The sequence below is a fragment of the Oncorhynchus clarkii genome, chromosome 18 (genome assembly GCF_045791955.1).
Source record: "Oncorhynchus clarkii lewisi isolate Uvic-CL-2024 chromosome 18, UVic_Ocla_1.0, whole genome shotgun sequence".
NCBI classification, from domain to species: domain Eukaryota; kingdom Metazoa; phylum Chordata; class Actinopteri; order Salmoniformes; family Salmonidae; genus Oncorhynchus; species Oncorhynchus clarkii.
This window is the reverse complement of record NC_092164.1, coordinates 50,542,125-50,561,191: the sequence shown is the minus strand read 5'-3', so window position 1 is coordinate 50,561,191 and position 19,067 is coordinate 50,542,125. Positions and strand designations below refer to the sequence as shown.

The 19,067-nt window shown below is 45.0% G+C and overlaps 1 protein-coding gene across 1 annotated transcript in view; it reads right to left on the bottom strand.

Moving 5' to 3' along the window:
- The window catches only part of LOC139373631 (E3 ubiquitin-protein ligase TRIM71-like), a 46,511-nt gene extending 27,706 nt beyond the window's left edge, over window positions 1-18,805 (bottom strand). The window contains exon 1 of the mRNA XM_071114355.1: window positions 16,832-18,805. Coding sequence (XP_070970456.1) covers window positions 16,832-17,593 — 762 coding nt within the window. The 5' untranslated portion in view covers window positions 17,594-18,805. The remainder of the gene's footprint in view (window positions 1-16,831) is intronic.
- Between the last annotated feature and the right edge of the window lie 262 nt (window positions 18,806-19,067).

Sequence of the window (19,067 nt, the reverse complement as noted above, 5' to 3'; positions counted from 1 at the left end):
ATGGTGTGGATCAAATCACATTTTATTTGTTGCATACACAGTTTAGGAGATTTTATAGTGGGTGCAGCGAAATGCTTGTGTTATGCGAAATATGTGCAAGTGTTTTTTTTCATCTCTAGAACTGGTTTTAGCCTAACAACCAGTAGTAGTAGTAGCTGAACATACTGATCAACCAGTAGTAGTAGTAGCTGAACACACTGATCAACCAGTAGACAAGGAAATGGAGAGAATTTGGGGGAGGTGTGTGAAAAAAGAGTAACAATGAGAGTGACTTGTGTGTTGATGTGGAAATGAATGTTACACTGAGCTACAATACAAGGACACTCCTCTTCATTAAAACAATAGGCCCATGTGTAAAACCTACCTCCCATGGGACAGGGGGAAGAGCATGAAACCGATTAGTTAAAACCTTTGGCCTCACCCGTACAGTGCAGATTTTGTGTGTGTGTGTGTGTGCGCCCGAGCACGCGCATCTGTCCATCCCCCAGCCTAACCCAGTGACACTTCACCCCTCACCTCTGACCCCCAGCTAAAAAAAGACCCAGAGATGGGAAGTGTGTGTGTTGGGGGCGAAAATAATGGCGTTCTTTCAATAGCATAGCTCCTCCTTTGGACAGAGTTGTGTGTGTGTGTGTGTGTGTGTGTGTGTGTGTGTCCAATTTTCAATCACCATTGCTTGCATGACAGAGCCCATGAGAAGAAGGGATGACAGGGATCTGTCACACGCACGCTTGTCAGCGAGGGAGTTTGATAAAGCTGAACTGCGGTGCACCGGGCTATGGCTGGTGAAGTGACTGGGCAAAAGCGTTTTATATATAAAGCATATATTTGAATTTTCAAACTACTTTTTATTGGAAAGGCAGATAAAGCATTTCAATTTTGGATGTGAAAACCCAGAATCCTACTCATTACTCCACGTGCTTAACCTATTGTATGTCACTTTTGCTTTGTCAGCCAAAACGGGGTACCTGGCTCAAGGCCGGAATTCCACAATCAAAGCTAACCCGATTCATGCGGGGCAGGCCCGGGGCATTAATCTAATCCCCTCAGTGTGTGGGCTACTCCATCTTACACAACCAAGTAGATATCATATAACGGAAAAGATGTTGACTACAGAGAAGCTGACCAGCATGACGACTAACTATAAAGCACAACAACATTCTCATGGCAAACCCTTTATCCTGCAATTAATCAAATAATCAATCTGACCAACTGAAATGGTTATTTGGACTTGTAGTGAGCTACAAGCTACTTGTAGTAAGATTTTTTTAACACAAATATTACGCATTCCCCACGCTGCAGAAGTTATATCTCTATTGAAATTTGTGTCTTAGTGGTTACTGAAAACTCAGTGGAACTGGCTTTGAGGTGCAGAGTTGAGTTTGAGGGCTATAGAGTATGGACTAATTGATCAATTGTGAGGAATATGAGTTTGTGATTAAAATCATTCGTATGCCATATTTGTTCACTATCATTCTGGCTAAGTTTTCAGACAGGTAGAGTAAGTGAAACCCAGTGTGTGGAATTCAAACTCTCCATGTCTCTTGCGAGATGTTACATTTTACATTTATGTTTACACTGAACAAAAATATAAAACGCAAAATGTTGGTGCCATGTTTCATGAGCTGAAATAAAAGATCCCTGAAATTTTCCAGACGCACAAAAATCGTAAGTCTGTGCACAAACATGTTTACATCCCTGTTAGTGAGCATTTCTCCTTTGCCAAGATAATCCATCCACCTGACAGGTGTGGCATTTTAAGAAGCTGACTAAACAGCATGATCATTACACAGGCCCACCTTGAGCTAGGGACAATAAAAGGCCACTCTAAAATGTGCAGTTTGGTCAAACAACACAATTCCACAGACGTCTCAAGTTGAGGGAGAGCGCAATTGGCATGCTGACTGCAGGAAAGTCTCTACCATAAACTGCCTCCACTGTCGTTTTAGAGAATTTGGCAGTACCTCCAACCGGCCTCACAACCACAGACAACGTGTAACCACGCCAGCCAAGGACATTCACATCTGGCAAAAATACAGAATAAATTATATTGGAGTAAAACAGCATGACTACGCCCACTAATGTTGGTTCAATTTAGATTTTGCCGCCATTGCCCATTTGCAAGTGTCTCGCGAATGGAAAGAGTGAACAGATCGAGAGTGAGGATCCGCCGAACATCAGAAGTCATTCACAGAACCACAGAATTTCTTCATTTCTAAACTTAATTAGAATTCCAGGTAAGTTCACTGTTATTGGTCAACTTTGTGTGCAAATTAAAACTGTTGAGCAACATTACAGCTAGCTAGCATTGTAGTGTAGGCTTACTGTTACTGCGCGATTTGAATAGTCAGATGATAATGTGAGCATCTAGCTAGAGCTAATTAGCTAGCTAGCTACAGTAACATTAAGTTATACCACTTTTAGTGGTTTATGGACAGTATGTACACCCGGTGGATCAGTGCATCACCTGTTTTAAATTTTCAACAGAGCGGTATTAGCTATTATCAGTAGCTAGCGGACTTTACTGACTTCTGGCAGCAGGCTAGTCAGTGCAACATGTGTTTTACTCTGAAAAGCGAGCTCTTAGCAGACAGTTAGCGGCAGTTGGTCTGTGCTACATGTGTTTCTCACTCAAGTTTAGAGCTATTAGACAGTTTTTAGCTGCAGTTTGGTCGGTGCGACAGGTGCATTTTACTCTGAACAGAGCTGATGGACAGTTTTAGAGCAGTTTGGTCGGTGCGACACGTGCGTTTTACTCTGAAAAGAGAGCTGTTAGTAGACAGTATTTAGCTGCAGTTTGGTCGGTGCGACACGTGCGTTTTACTCTGAACTTTAGAGCTGTTACCGGTTGACGGTTTTAGCTGCAGTTTGGTCGGTGTGACACGTGCGTTTTACTCTGAAAAGAGAGCTGTTAGTAGACAGTATTTAGCTGTTGTTTGGTCGGTAAGACACGTGCGTTTTACTCTGAAAAGAGAGCTGTTAGTAGACAGTATTTAGCTGTTGTTTGGTAGGTGCGACACGTGTGTTTTACTCTGAAAAGAGAGCTGTTAGTAGACAGTATTTAGCTGTTGTTTGGTCGGTAAGACACGTGCGTTTTACTCTGAAAAGAGAGCTGTTAGTAGACAGTATTTAGCTGTTGTTTGGTAGGTGCGACACGTGTGTTTTACTCTGAACAGAGCACTGCTCTCTTGTAATTTGTGTATATTTGTGTTAATGCAATTTAAATAAACATTATTTTCTTGTCATCAAGGTTGCAGGCTGTACGTGTGAAGTACAGGGATTGTCAGAAGTACATGTGTTATGAGGGGCAACTGACCTTCAAATCCTTTTTGGATTGTGGTGAGTGAAACCAAATTTCACACAATATCCTATGGAACAACATACTTATACTCTCTTTAAATATACTTATATTACCGTCAAATTGATGGCTGATTTCCTTGCTGATAATGAGTACAAAGCAATCTTGCGCCTCCCCAAATCACAGATCAGTCAAAGATTGGTTTATGGTTTATTGTCTTTGCCGGTCATGAATGGTTTTAAAGAATAAGTGATACTAACATTTGTATGCCGCTACAATCTCAGTGTTGATAGCTATCTGTGGTGTATTGCTATAATACTCAGACTGCTGTTGTAATAATTCAGTACGTGGCAGTAGTAGACAGGCTGTAGACTGCATATCATTGGAATTGACAAGGAAAGGAGCACAAAGTCAGTTTTGGGGTTACGATGTTCACGTAAGGTGACCTCTTGATTTCTGTCTTCTGTTCTGTTTTTTTTCTCTAAAAATACACAACATATTTAATCAATAAGGTTGTGCAATCTATTTTTGTCTTCACAGTTGCCAATAAATTTGACATTCCAACCTTGGGCTTAAAAGTCTATGATGAATTGAAGACTGAAGTTGATGAGGAGGTGTTTGAGTTTCTTCTAAAGAAACAAAACCTTGGTGTGCTGGAGGTTTGTTTACCCCAAAGACCCAAATCCCGATGGTGAGTTGCATATGAGCTTAGAGCTTCACATTCATCCATACAGTCCTGGCTAGCCTAACACATGTTCTGAATATGTGAGACAAGCAGATATATCTGCTGATTTATTTTCTCATTTTGATGTTTTAAAATAGTTTTTTGTTTCTGTGCTGACCTCTCCCACCCCTTTTAGAACAAGTAGTGGGCCTAATCAATTCAAAATGTTACATTTTTGCATTCCGCCTGTCATTAACAAAAGTCCTCTAATCATGATAATGGATGTTTCCACCTAAATGTGTTATAATTACAGTGTTAATCACACCAGTTAAATGTTAACATGATTGCTAGATTCGTTGAGCTCCTCTGCAAGCAGCTCCTTATCAAAATGCAGTGGAGACAATGAGGGGGACTCTGATGACACCATTATATTGCAGCAGAGTCCTGCTACAAGAAAGACAGCTGAGAGTCCTACTACAAGAAAGACAGCTGAGAGTCCTGCTACAAGAAAGACAGCTGAGAGTCCTGCTACAAGAAAGATAGCTGAGAGTCCTGCTACAAGAAAGACAGCTGAGAGTCCTGCTACAAGAAAGACAGCTGAGAGTCCTGCTACAAGAAAGACAGCCGAGGATAATCGTCTCTCATGTAAGTACTGCACATTTCCAGTTTAAACAAATGCCAAACTTGAAGATTGAGTGATAAATTACATCGATGAAAGTTGTGAGAGGATGATCATGGTGTGTTTTATTATACTTGCTATTTCATTGCTGTTTTAAAAGTGTTAGTGTGTTCCTTTTTGAAATTACTCCAACGTAGACGATTGAAGACATTCTGAAGAACAAACCTGGAGGAGAGAGGATCATGAATGAGTATGCTCGGACATAAAGCCTAACAGCAGAAGACACGATGTGGTCAAGATATTGGTTGCACAAATGACAAGTGAACATGGGTATATGTCATATACACATTACATACTGTACCTTACCACCTAACACAATTTTTAGCAGAAGTTGTGATTTACACATCAATATTTGGGTTTGGATCTCAAACAGTAAAGTGTGTGTGTGTCTAGGACAAGTCCTTCAAGGCATGTTAAAGAGGACTACGCCATGGGCATCATTGCCTTGTTCCCATACCTGGCAGATCCTAGGAGCAAGTTATGTAAGTAAATTAAAAACAAAGTCTAACCTTTTCAACTCTCTTACACCTTAAACATTTTTCAGAATGTCAATATTTAAATGGCTGTTTTACTGTTGGGTGATGTTTTTATTTAAACTAAAGATCTGTTAACATGTCTGTATGCCCACCATCTCTGCCATCTCTCCTAAGCTCAACTCTGGTGGTATAAAAGCCTAGTTAAGTTCTGTACTGCGAGAGTCAGACCTGTTGAATGAGCAATTCTTCATCTATGGGCGTATCTGTAGTTTTAAGTATAAGAATGACCATGAAGATATTTTAACCTGCTCACTCAAACTGAATTATACACTGCTCAAAAAAATAAAAGGGAACACTTAAACAACACAATGTAACTCCAAGTAAATCACACTTCTGCGAAATCAAACTGTCCACTTAGGAAGCAACACTGATTGACAATACATTTCACATGCTGTTGTGCAAATGGAATAGACAACAGGTGGAAATTATAGGCAATTAGCAAGACACCCCCAATAAAGTAGTGGTTCTGGAGGTGGTGACCACAGACCACTTCTCAGTTCCTATGCTTCCTGGCTGATGTTTTGGTCACTTTTGAATGCTGGCGGTGCATTCACTCTAGTGGTAGCATGAGACGGTGTCTACAACCCACACAAGTGGCCCAGGTAGTGCAGCTCATCCAGGATGGCACATCAATGCGAGCTGTGGCAAGAAGGTTTGCTGTGTCTGTCAGCGTAGTGTCCAGAGCATGGAGGCGCTACCAGGAGACAGGCCAGTACATTAAGACACGTGGAGGAGGCCGTAGGAGGGCAACAACCTAGCAGCAGGACCGCTACCTTCGCCTTTGTGCAAGGAGGAGCAGGAGGAGCACTGCCAGAGCCCTGCAAAATGACCTCCAGCAGGCCACAAATGTGCATGTGTCTGCTCAAACGGTCAGAAACAGACTCCATGAGGGTGGTATGAGGGCCCGACGTCCACAGGTGGGGGTTGTGCTTACAGCCCAACACCGTGCAGGACGTTTGGCATTTGCCAGAGAACACCAAGATTGGCAAATTCGCCACTGGTGCCCTGTGCTCTTCACAGATGAAAGCAGGTTCACACTGAGCACATCTGACAGACGTGACAGAGTCTGGAGACGCCGTGGAGAACGTTCTGCTGCCTGCAACATCCTCCAGCATGACCGGTTTGGCGGTGGGTCAGTCATGGTGTGGGGTGGCATTTCTTTGGGAGGCCGCACAGCCCTCCATGTGCTCGCCAGAGGTAGCCTGACTGCCATTAGGTACCGAGATGAGATCCTCAGACCACTTGTGAGACCATATGCTGGTGCGGTTGGCCCTGGGTTCCTCCTAATGCAAGACAATGCTAGACCTCATGTGGCTGGAGTGTGTCAGCAGTTCCTGCAAGAGGAAGGCATTGATGCTATAGACTGGCCCGCCCGTTCCCCAGACCTGAATCCAATTGAGCACATCTGGGACATAATGTCTCGCTCCATCCACCAACGCCACGTTGCACCACAGACTGTCCAGGAGTTGGCGGATGCTTTAGTCCAGGTCTGGGAGGAGATCCCTCAGGAGACCATCCGCCACCTCATCACGAGCATGCCCAGGCATTGTAGGGAGGTCATACAGGCACGTGGAGGCCACACACACACTACTGAGCCTCATTTTGACTTGTTTTAAGGACATTACATCAAAGTTGGATCAGCCTGTAGTGTGGTTTTCCACTTTAATTTTGAGTGTGACTCCAAATCCAGACCTCCATGGGTTGATAAATTGGATTTCCATTGATAATGTTTTGTGTGATTTTGTTGTCAGCACATTCAACTATGTAAAGAAAAAAGTATTTAATAAGAATATTTCATTCATTCAGATATAGGATTATTACAATGCAGAAGATGGGAGTGGATATCTAGCATGGAGACTGAAATGTGTTCAAAGGGAAGCGTCAGAGGGACGACAGAAGACCATGCGTCAGTCACTGACGTGTAAGTGATTTTCATTGTAGTTAAGTCTCATTCATGACACATGACCAGAGAATAATTGTTTGTAAACATCTGTATAAGCAAGTGTTTCTTAGAAAGAGTAAGATACTTAGTATTAATTCTGTTTCTGAGTCAAATAAATCCTACTTTTCATCTGGTGGCATTACTGCATGCATGGCCGTCCTTGCAGAGTTTCTGAGCCATGTTTTTTATATCTTATGACACAATACCATATACTTGTATAGAGCAGACAAACCCAGTAATCTGTAAAAGTTTCACCATGTTACAGGTGGTCCAAAAGCAGATAGACCCCTTCAGAGAGAAACTATCCAACAACAGAAAGCCTGTGTTGAGGCCATTGCCCTGATGAAGCATACAGCTGTTGAAGCAATTGTAAAGGAGAAGATGAAGCAGACCTTCACATATCGCCAAAAGATGGTTCAAGACCCAGTGAAGTCCTCTGAAATATTCACAGTTTCCAAGATTCCAAGACATAGCAGGAATGGTATGTGGATCTTCAACTGCCTTGCCTTGAAACTATCAGGACAATTGTTTTCTGTTCTACAACAGTCTGATTAGGACTGTTATATATTACATGACGATAGTGCCACACCATAATGTTTACTGTTCTGTCTTGACTTATTCCATCTTGTCTGCAGATTGAGCAAGATTTCAGTCTGATGCTTGGTAATGCAACCTCTGCAAAGTTCCTGGAGAAGTGGCCTACTCTCTATAAGCAGGAAGTCATTGACCAAAGCCGTGGCCTCACACAGACAGGCAACCTGCAAGACCTGGTTCAAAATGCTGAATCCACAACAGAAGTGGAAAATGGTCTGCTGGAATAAAATTATTATACTAATGGAAAGGGGCATTTTTTTTGAGTTTTTGAAAGCAAAATGGAATGATGTAACTTTCAGTGAAAATGTGTACTTTCAGGATGGGACAGTGACATGTCCTCCATTTTGGTCCTTGTCCACATTCTGCCACCGTCCCCTCATGGCCGCAAGAAACCAGGAAAAACCACAGCCAGACACACCAGTGACCACATTGTGAAGTTTATCAAGGTGAGGTTACAGTTGACTGTTCTGTCCCCATTCCTAATCCTAATAACTACTTTTAAGATTATGGACAAATCATGTTAAGATCATGTGTAGCTGTAATTTACATTTTCACAAACTGTTTGTGAACCGTGATTCATTTTAATAGCACACTAATGAAGTTCTTGTGTCACAGACTGGGATCAGCATCCAGGGGCATCTGGAGAGCGTCATGGAAAGCCTTCAACCCTATCTGCTTGCTGTGGGGACCCAGAGGAGTGCGATTCACAAGTAATTCATTGTGATTGATAAACATGCAATACCGTGTAAGTCACCAGACTCTCTTGCCTGTTTTGATGAGCTTTTCAAAGCTAATTTAGTCTTCGGTACCTCGTACAAAGCATCTTTATAAAGCACATGAACCTTGTTCTGATCATGGTGAAGGCCCCTCTACAGCTGAATATGTAACAGCAAGTCATTTTGATGACTTGCCATCAACAAGTTCCCCTTCTGACTCAGTCCTTGTCAATAAGAGTCTTGTAGACAGCTGCGCTGCAACCATAGCTGAACTTAAAGTGGCAGGTGTAGGGGAAACAACCATTAACTCCTTGGTCATTTCCATGGAAGAGACGGTTGATGATATTCATATTCAAGCTAAAGAATCTGTGAAGACGTGTCTGTCTATACAGGAGCCTATTAAAAGTGACATTGAGTGTAAAATTGATCAGTGTTTTGAAAAAATGTAAAATCCTTTTGGTGTATTAGATTCTGAAAGTAAGAGAAGGCAGTATTTTACATAAAAGTGGGGAAGGGTCGACCCCGTGAATACCTTCTTGGTACTAGATTTGATACACGACACAATCAGACTGCTGGAGGCTATGATCAAATTGTTGTTACTGATACAATTGTTTACATCCCCATTTTGAAAACATGACAGTTTATTTACAAACACCCTGAATATAAAGGAGATGATGCAGACCGATTCCAGTTCAAGAAGACTTTATGACTGACGTGATGGACATCTGTTCAAGAGCCATGCTCTATTTTCAAAACAGAAGCATGCAATTCAGATACAGCTTCTCTATGATGATTTTGAAACTGCAAATCCTCTTGGATCATAACGGGGAATACATACATTAGGATCTACGTCAATTTACTGAATTTTTCTCCAAAGTTCAACTAATTTCTTCTTAATATTCATTTGGTTGCTTTATCTCATGCCCAAGACATTAAAACATATGGCTTTTCTAAAATACTTGATCCAGTTGTGCAGGATATTAAAGTACTTGAGAGGGATGTAATTATGGTTCCCTTGTATGATCAACCAGTGTATAGAACTATTGTCCAAGTTACAGGTGACAACCTTGGTCTTCACTGTTTATTTGGTTTTGTTGAATCATTCAGATATTTCTGCTGCTTTTGTCTTGCTGAGAAAGAGGACTTTCAAACTGAATTTGATGAAGATTCACCCAAGATAGTTATGCGAACTCAAGCACTTCATGCAGAACACCGCCCAAATAATGAGCCAAATCCCAGTCTTCCCTCTGTGGTGTTATTCGTTCTTGCATTCTAAACTCCTTGCAGTACTTCAATACATGTGAAAACTTCCTTGTCGAGATTATGCATGATATCTGGGAGGGAGTGGCACAATATGAAATTAAACTGCTAATACTGCACTTGATAGACAAGTACACAACATCAAATGAAACAGACAGGAGAATAAAGAGCTTTAACTGTGGTTACATGGAGCAAAACAACAAACCTCCTGTAGTGAAGTTAGGAGAGGACTCTAATGACCTGGGGTTAAACGCTATCCAGTCCTGGTGTTTACTTCCCAATCTACCACTTCTCTTTGGAGACTTAGTTTGTCCCAATGATCTACACTGCTATTTACTGTTGCTGTTGCTTCAGATTGATATCATTGGAGAAAATAAAATGTTTACTACGGTTATTACAATGTTTCTTAATCGCAGAGCACCACAGGTTATTCAAGCAATTGTTTCCAAAAAAGAGGCTGCTACCGAAACATCATTTTATGGTGCATTACCCCACATGTAGGCTTAAAATTGGACCAGTTTTGCATAGCTGGTGCATCCGCTATGAAGCAAAGCATCATTTCTTTTTTTTTTAACAATTAAAAAGCTTTAAAAATGTAACTAAACCATTGGCAAAAAAAACACCAAAGTCAAATAGCATACATTTGACACCAACAGAGTCATGATCGGTCCAGGTAAAATGTTATCTTTAAATGTGGTGGACTGTGGCTGTAAGATGGCTGAGACTCTTCAGGTACCAATTGACACCACGGTTTTAAATGTTAAATGGGCCTAACACCATGGAAATATGTATCGTTCAGGTTTAGTAGTTTGTCTTTAAAGTCCATTGTGAGATGCCAGTTTTTCAGAAAATCCACCATGTTGTTGTTAAAGATGAGAGGTTACTGTTGGTTACTTTTGCCCTACAAACAATATGTCTTGAAGAGCATTTTAATGCAGATAGAGTTGGGTGTACAACAGAGGGACCTTATGTAGTGGATGTTAAAGAGCTTTTCTGTCACAAAGCATTTGATGTACAGATCTCTTACAGTTGTGGTGATTCAAGTTAGTTTATTGTCCCATACTGTTTCCTGTGATTGTAAAAAAAACTGCACAAAACCAAGATGTATTGTATTGCAATATTGGATTTTTTTATTTACTTTTAATAAAGGGGGGGACAGATGCCAAAATGTAATTTTACAGAGGCCACAATTTTATTTTCTCATCAGTGTTTTTGATATGTGAGATGCCAGTTTCACAAAATCCCCCATGTCATTGTTAGATGTATTGAATTGCAATATTGAGCTTTTTTATGTACATGTATTAAAATGAACAGAGGCCAACATTTAATTTCAGTCCACAATTTTATTTTATTATCATCAGTATTTTGATGTATTGCAAATGTCTTACAGTTAAGAATAAAGTGCTTTGTTAAACTTCTTATGGCTGGGGGCAGTACTTGGATGAATAAGGTACCCAGAGTAAACTGCCTGCTACTCAGGCTCAGTTGCTAATATATGCATAGTATTAGTATATTTTGATAGAAATCACCCTGAAGTTTCTAATACTGTTTGAATGATGTCTGTGAGTATAACAAAAATCATATGGCAGGCGAAACCTGAGAAAAAATCCACCCAGGAAGTGTGAAATCTGAGGTTTGTAGTTTTTCAAGTAATTTTCTATCGAATATACAGTGTCTATGGGGTCATATTGCACTTCTTACGGCTTCCACTACATGTCATCTGTCTTTAGAACCTTGTTTGATGCTTCTACAGTGAAGGAGGGGGGAATGGGAGCTGAATGAGTCAGGTCTGCCAGAGTGACATGAGCTGACCCCGCACGTTCACGTGAGAGTTAGCTTGCGTTCCATTGCATTTCTACAGACAAAGGAATTCTCCGGGTGAAACATTTTTGAAGATTTATGATAAAAACATCCTAAAGATTGATTCTATACTTCATTTGACATGTTTCTACGAACTGTAACAAAACTTTTTGACTTTTCGTCTGCTCGCGCCTCATGAATATGGATTGCTGGGCTAAACGCGCAAACAAAGGGGAGGTATTTGGACATAAATTATGGACTATATCGAACAAATCAAACATTTATTGTGGAACTGGGAGTGCATTCTGATGAACGTCATCAAAGTTAAGTGAATTTTTATAATGCTATTTCTGACTTCTGTTGACTCCACAACATGGCAGATATCTGTATGGCTTATTTTGTTGTCTGAGCGCTGTACTCAGATTATTGCATGTTGTGTTTTTTCGGTAAAGCTTTTTTGAAATCTGACACAGCGGTTGCATTAAGGGGAAGTTTATCTAAAGTTCCATGCATAACACTTGTATTTTCATCAACATTTATGATGAATATTTCTGTAAATTGATGTGGCTCTCCGCAAAAATCACTGGATGTTTTGGAACTACTGAACATAACGCGCCAATGTAAACTCAGATTTTTGTATATAAATATTAACTTTATCAAACAAAACATACATGTATTGTGTAACATGAAGTCCTATGAGTGTCATCTGATGAAGATCATCAAAGGTTAGTGATTCATTTTATTTCTATTTCTGCTTTTTGTGACTCCTCTCTTTGGCTGGAAAAATGGCTGTGTTTTTCTGTTTGGTGTGCTTTCGCTGTAAAGCCTTTTTGAAATCGTACACTGTAGTGGGATTAACAACAAGTTTATCTTTAAAATGGTGTAAAATACTTCTATGTTTGAGGAATTTTAATTATGAGATTTCTGTTGTTTTGAATTTGGCGCCCTGCACTTTCACTGGCTGTTGTCATATCGATCCCGTTAGCGGGATCTAAGCCATAAGATTAAATACGGACTTCTGATTTATTGACGTTAAGTTTAGTTGTACAAATGCCACTCTTTACTGATAATATTATATTCTATATTGAGTGAATTGGCAGAGTTTTTATTTTAAGCAAAATAGAGTAAATTACAGTTTGTAGAGTAATATAAACACTGAATAGAGTAGAAATAACTGAAAATTGAACTCTGCAACAAGATACATTTTTACTCTATTTAGACTGGGACCAAATGTGATCTTTGAGTAAAAATGTATTCAATTTGAGTAAGAAATGACACTTTCCACAGATAATATAAAATTATATATTGAGCGAATTGGCAGTAGAGTTGTTTCCATGTTAAGCTAAATAGAGTAAATTACAGTTTGTAGAGTTAAATATAAACACCGAATAGAGTAGAAATAACTCTGAGAATTGAACTCTGTAACAAGAGTAATTTTTACTCTATTTAGACTGGGACCAAATGTTATGTTTTGTAGAGTATAATTGTATTCAATTTGAGTAATATTTACTGTGTACTGGTGTGTGTATGTGTGTGAATTCCGGACACACAGCATTCCCCACAATAGATTTTCTGCCCCACCCCCCAAACATTCCCCACTCTTCGATCCAAGACTTCTAAGAGGGGAGTCGGTTACACATGTGTGGTGTGTGTGTGAGTGCACGCTCACACACACACTAGACACATAGCTGTCCATTTCCAAACAACTCGCATTCCACGTTGGCCTGTAAAAGAGACCACCCCCACTTGAATGCCAACCAACCCTTTACACTACTCAACTCTACCCCCAACACCTGCCTCCAACTCCAGTGTGTCGTGTGTGTGAACGTGTGTCTAGTTTGTCTGTGTCTAATGTGTATGCATATAGTGTTTGTGAATGTGTGTGCCTGGCGAGGGGGCAGTGTGCTGGCGAGGGGGCAGTGTGCTGGCGAGATGACAGTGTGCTGGCGAGGGGACAGTGTGCTGGCGAGGGGACAGTGTGCCTGGCGAGGGGACAGTGTGTCTGGCGAGAGGACAGTGTGTCTGGCGAGGGGGCAGTGTGTCTGGCGAGGGGGCAGTGTGTCTGGCGAGGGGGCAGTGTGCTGGCGTGAGGGCAGTGTGCTGGCGAGGGGACAGTGTGCTGGCGAGGGGACAGTGTGCTGGCGAGGGGACAGTGTGCTGGCGAGGGGACAGTGTGCTGGCGAGGGGACAGTGTGTCTGGCGAGGGGACAGTGTGTCTGGCGAGGGGACAGTGTGTCTGGCGAGGGGGCAGTGTGCTGGCGAGGGGACAGTGTGCTGGCGAGGGGACAGTGTGCTGGCGAGGGGACAGTGTGCTGGCGAGGGGACAGTGTGCCTGGCGAGGGGACAGTGTGCCTGGCGAGGGGACAGTGTGTCTGGCGAGGGGACAGTGTGTCTGGCGAGGGGGCAGTGTGTCTGGCGAGGGGGCAGTGTACTGGCGAGGGAGCAGTGTGCTGGCGAGGGGGCAGTGTGCTGGCGAGGGGGCAGTGTGCTGGCGATTGGGCAGTGTGCTGGCGAGGGGGCAGTGTGCAGCCATCTGGTCAGTATGGTTGATGGTGGTCCAGAGTCTCTACAGATCAAAGGGTCACTTTTCCTCTTTGTACTGATCTTCCTCATCTGCGTACAGACCCCAGTGTGTACGGCAAAGGTTGGAGAACTGGGTCACTGTGTGTGTATCTGCCCTCAGGGAGAGGAGAGGTGAGGTAGGGTGAGGCAGGGTGAGAGGAGAGGTGAGGTAGGGTAAGGCAGGGTGAGAGGAGGGGTTAGGCAGGGTGAGAGGATAGGTGAGTTAGGATAAGGCAGGGTGAGATGAGGGGTGAGAGGAGAGGTGAGGTAGGGTGAGAGGAGGGGTGACACAGGGTGAGAAGAGAGGTGAGGCAGGGTGAGAGGAGGGGTGTGGCAGGGTGAGAGGAGGGGTGTGGCAGGGTGAGAGGAGGGGTGAGATAGGGTGAGAGGAGGGGTGAGGCAGGGAGAGAGGGAGAGAGGAGTTAGGATAAGGCAGGGTGAGATCAGGTGAGAGGAGAGGTGTGGCATGGTGAGAGGGGTGAGATAGGGTGAGGGGAGGGGTGAGGCAGGGTGAGAGGAGGGGTGTGGCAGGGTGAGAGGAGGGGTGAGGCAGGGTAAGAGGAGGGGGGTGGAAGGGTGAGATTGGGTGAGAGGAGGGGTGAGGCAGGGTGAGAGGAGGGGTGTGGCAGGGTGAGAGGAGGGGTGAGGCAGGCTGAGAGGAGGGGTGTGGCAGGGTGAGAGGAGGGGTGTGGCAGGGTGAGAGGAGGGGTGTGACAGGGTGAGAGGAGGGGTGAGAGGAGGAGTGTGGCAGGGTGAGAGGAGGGGTGAGAGGAGGAGTGTGGCAGGGTGAGAGGAGGAGTGTGGCAGGGTGAGAGGAGGGGTGAGGCAGGGTGAGAGGACGGGTGTGGCAGAGTGAGAGGAGGGGTGAGAGGAGGTGTGTGGCAGGGTGAGAGGAGGGGTGAGAGGAGGGGTGTGGCAGGCTGAGAGGAGGGGTGTGGCAGGGTGAGAGGAGGGGTGAGGCAGGCTGAGAGGAGGGGGGTGGAAGGGTGAGATTGGGTTAGAGGAGGGGTGAGGCAGGGTGAGAGGAGGGGTGTGGCAGGGTGAGAGGAGGGGTGAGAGGAGGGGTGAGGCAGGCTGAGAGGAGGGGTGTGGCAGGGTGAGAGGAGGGGTGTGGCAGGGTGAGAGGAGGGGTGTGGCAGGGTGAGAGGAGGGGTGAGAGGAGGAGTGTGGCAGGGTGAGAGGAGGGGTGAGAGGAGGAGTGTGGCAGGGTGAGAGGAGGGGTGAGGCAGGGTGAGAGGAGGAGTGTGGCAGGGTGAGAGGAGGGGTGAGGCAGGGTGAGAGGACGGGTGTGGCAGGGTGAGAGGACGGGTGTGGCAGGGTGAGAGGAGGGGTGAGAGGAGGTGTGTGGCAGGGTGAGAGGAGGGGTGTGGCAGGGTGAGAGGAGGGGTGAGGCAGGGTAAGAGGAGGGGTGAGAGGAGGGGTGTGGCAGGGTGAGAGGAGGGGTGTGGCAGGGTGGGAGGAGGGGTGAGGCAGGGTGAGAGGAGGGGTGTGGCAGGGTGAGACGAGGGGTGTGGCAGGGTGAGACGAGGGGTGAGAGGGGTGTGGCAGGGTGAGAGGAGGGGTGAGAGGAGGGTGTGAGGAGGGTGAGAGGAGGGATGAGATAGGCAGCGACATCTAAAATAAACAAAACCACTAGAACTAATCATCAGCTAGAGGACTAGAGGCAGTCACATCACGGTTCAAACATACCATTGAGTCATGAGTGAGACATTACTGGAAAACAGAGCCCTTACTGGAAACTTGAACTCTTACTGACAATTTGACATTTATGTATGTATGTGTGTGAGTCACTCCCTCCAACAGAGGCCATCTGGTAATTAAGACTTATAATAACGAGTGAGGACAACCAAGACTTGATTTTAAGTAATGTTGCTCTTGTGGAATGTCTCTCCTTGACCACTACAGATATCACAGAAACCAAGGTGCAGTTGCATGTGAAAACAGCATGGTTTACATTTGCTCCATTGTTAATGTTTTATTGGACACCCTCTCTACTCCCTCGCTGAGCCACTACAGTCTTCTCTTCCCACTGCCTATGGGTTCTTTGCCGTCAGCGAAACATGTGTGGTGTTGGAGTGAGGGGCCTCTCCCTCTGGCCGGTGGGGTACAGCGTAATCAGTGTGTGTACAGTGCACGTGCATGCCTGTGTCTCCAGGGAAGTAGGTGAAGAGCCACTGAGCTCGTCTTTGAACTCCAGGCCATATGGCCCTCTGTGAGGCCCAGACTACGGCACACTTACTCTAATACTATTACACTGTGTGTGTGACTACACATAATGCTATTACAGGGCAGGAAGCTGTGTGTGTGGTTACTACACACATAATGCTATTACACTGTGGTACCAGGGGGTCAGTGGTAAAGCTGCCTGGTATCACTCAACTAGCTGGCATTACAGACAGAACTGCTGGGCTTTAGACAGTTCATGTTGGTGTTTGTTTTTGACATGGCTGTGTGTGTGTGTGTGCTAATGTGAGAGTGTCTAAAGTCCACACCTATGGCCATATGAAGACCAGCTGTAAGGACTAAACCTATAGCTGCAGTGTAGTGATTTAGGGAGAACAGTGTAGTGATTTAGGGAGAACAGTGTAGTGATTTAGGGAGAACAGTGTAGTGATTTAGGGAGAAGGGTGTAGTGATTTAGGGAGAAGGGTGTAGTGAAGCAGTGCTCGAACCAGAAACCCTGTGGATCCACAGAGTGAAGGCACTACCTCCTGTTCCATACACTGTTGGCCAAGGCCTCATTTCCGTTTGAATGTGTGTGCGTGTGTTTGTGTCCCTACCTCGTTGTCGTGGTTCTGACAGAAGCTCATCCTGTCCTGGAACAAAGGTAGCAGGGAGAAGTTGTAGTGAAAGGACTGGGCCAGGGAGACGCCCACGCCCCCCCCCCCTTCTCCACCTCCTCCGATGGGGATGACCTTGCCTCGACCCGCTTGGTGCTGGTGCAGGCTCTCAGCTAGCCTCTCAATGAAGTGATCCTTGGTCAGCCGGACCCTCTGGTGGGCACGGACGCAGTTATCACACAGGTACTCCTGGCAGTCCAAGCAGTGGGAGCTGGCCGGGTTCCCCTCGTCACAGGAGCTACACGTAGGCTCTCCCAGGCGGTGTGGGCGGAGGAGTCCGCCGTGGGGGTGGTGGAACCCGGGTATGGAGCCCCCGCTGACCCCCCGGTGGTGGCCGTTGATATTCTGGCCGAGTTGGAGCTGCTCCTCGGAGCTCACCACCACATCCAGAAGGTTACTGAAGAGGAAGTTGGAGGAAGGGAGGGAGTCCACTCCGGCTTCGGAGATGGAGACCTTCTGATTGCAGGTGGGGCAGCTGAGTTTGAGAGGGTCCCCAGGGCTGCGCTGGCCCTCCAGACACTGCCTGCAGAAGGCGTGGAGGCAGGGGAGGACATGGAGGCGCCGGGAGGAGAACGACGAGGAGGAGGAATGAGAGGAGGAGGATGAGGTGGAGGAGTTGGAGGAAATAGGAGTGGAGGAGGAGCCACAGAGCTCCTTGCAGAGAGGACAGGTTTGTAGGTCGGAGTCTGAGAATGAAGCCATCTGAGGGGTTTAAAACAAGGCTACACTTTATAAGAACATCCACTCAGGTATTACTGGGGTATTCATTTGGGAAACGTACGTTTGTTTCTCCCCTTGTGTTCTCTTCTGTGGAAAACAGGTTCTCGAGGTAGGTCGTTTTTTACAGTCAAAATGCTCCACATACATAGGATAGGCCCTATAGGTGTTATCTCCAAAAAATAACCGTCAACTAACGCCAGATACGCAAATAATGTCCGCCCTTTTATAAGATTCTCTTCAAATCAAATTAGCAACATTAATTTCAGTTCACAATGATACAATATCTTCACTTGGATACGGCGTTAGAATAATTATTACAGGCTACTCACTACAATTATGGCCAACTTTACATAGGCCTAAATCTATTCTGTCTTTTTTGGGTGGGCTATTTTCACGAGGGCAAATCCAAAAGAGCCACCTTTAGAGTTCACTGGTTTTTGTTTATTCATTCGTTTGTTGTTGTTTTTGTTGTAGATGTCGCGGCCTGGCGGGTTTATAGAATAGTCCGAAAACAGATTTTGTACAGGATCCTCCTCAAAGTGCCCAAAGCTCCTTTTTTCCTCCCCAACCAACACAGCATCACACTACTCAATGCAAATATTTCGTCCCGTTTTAGCGTCAGCGTTGTCGGCCCTCTAGTCCACCATCCGGGCCCTCTCCAACGGCGTCAGAGGCTTGCAGAAGACGGTGGTTTCGGTTCGCTCTCTCTCCGCCGACAAGACCGTAAATTATTCATCAAAGCATTGGCTCAACAGCAACTCGATCTCATTGCCGCTCTATAGGTCCGTTTGGCGACAAAATAACCCCAACCGTCTCCGTTTTTAAACCCCCCCCTTCTATATGCACAGTCCCACAGTCGAAACCAGCTCCAGGCACGTATGCATTTACGTATGCGTATCCCCCTTCTTTCTCTCTCCCTCCCTCCCTCTCTTCGAGAGGAGGAATGCACAGGGCTTTTCTAAGCGCCTCTCTGGAACCTTGGAAGGGGGTAAGGCACGAGCCTCCGAGTCACTCCAATCGCATAAGCCTGGAGGAACTCCGAAGTTGCAATTGAAAGGCCGTTTTATAGCGATTCTGTAGTCCCAATTGGTCTATCTGTAGTTCTATTTTCTGTTCTGGTAAACGCGCTCTGAAACACATACACAACACGGTGCGCTCCTATTGCTGGCCACGCGCTCGTCCCGTCCTTGTTTATGGGCGCGTGTTGCTGACTGATCCTCCAACCGCTTTAATCCTACTGGGAGGAATGGACACACACTTCCGTCCTGGCCGGGAGGAGGGGAGGGGAGTGGAGTGGAAGAGAGAGGAAGGGAAACGGGCAGGGGCTTGGCTTATTGCTTGTGCTGCGAATGGGGGCGAGGGGTTCCGGAGGCTCTTGCCCTTGTGATGGACGTGTGCTATAGGCTCAGGCAAATTACATTTTCAAAAAATAAATAAACGTTTCCAGACAGGTGAT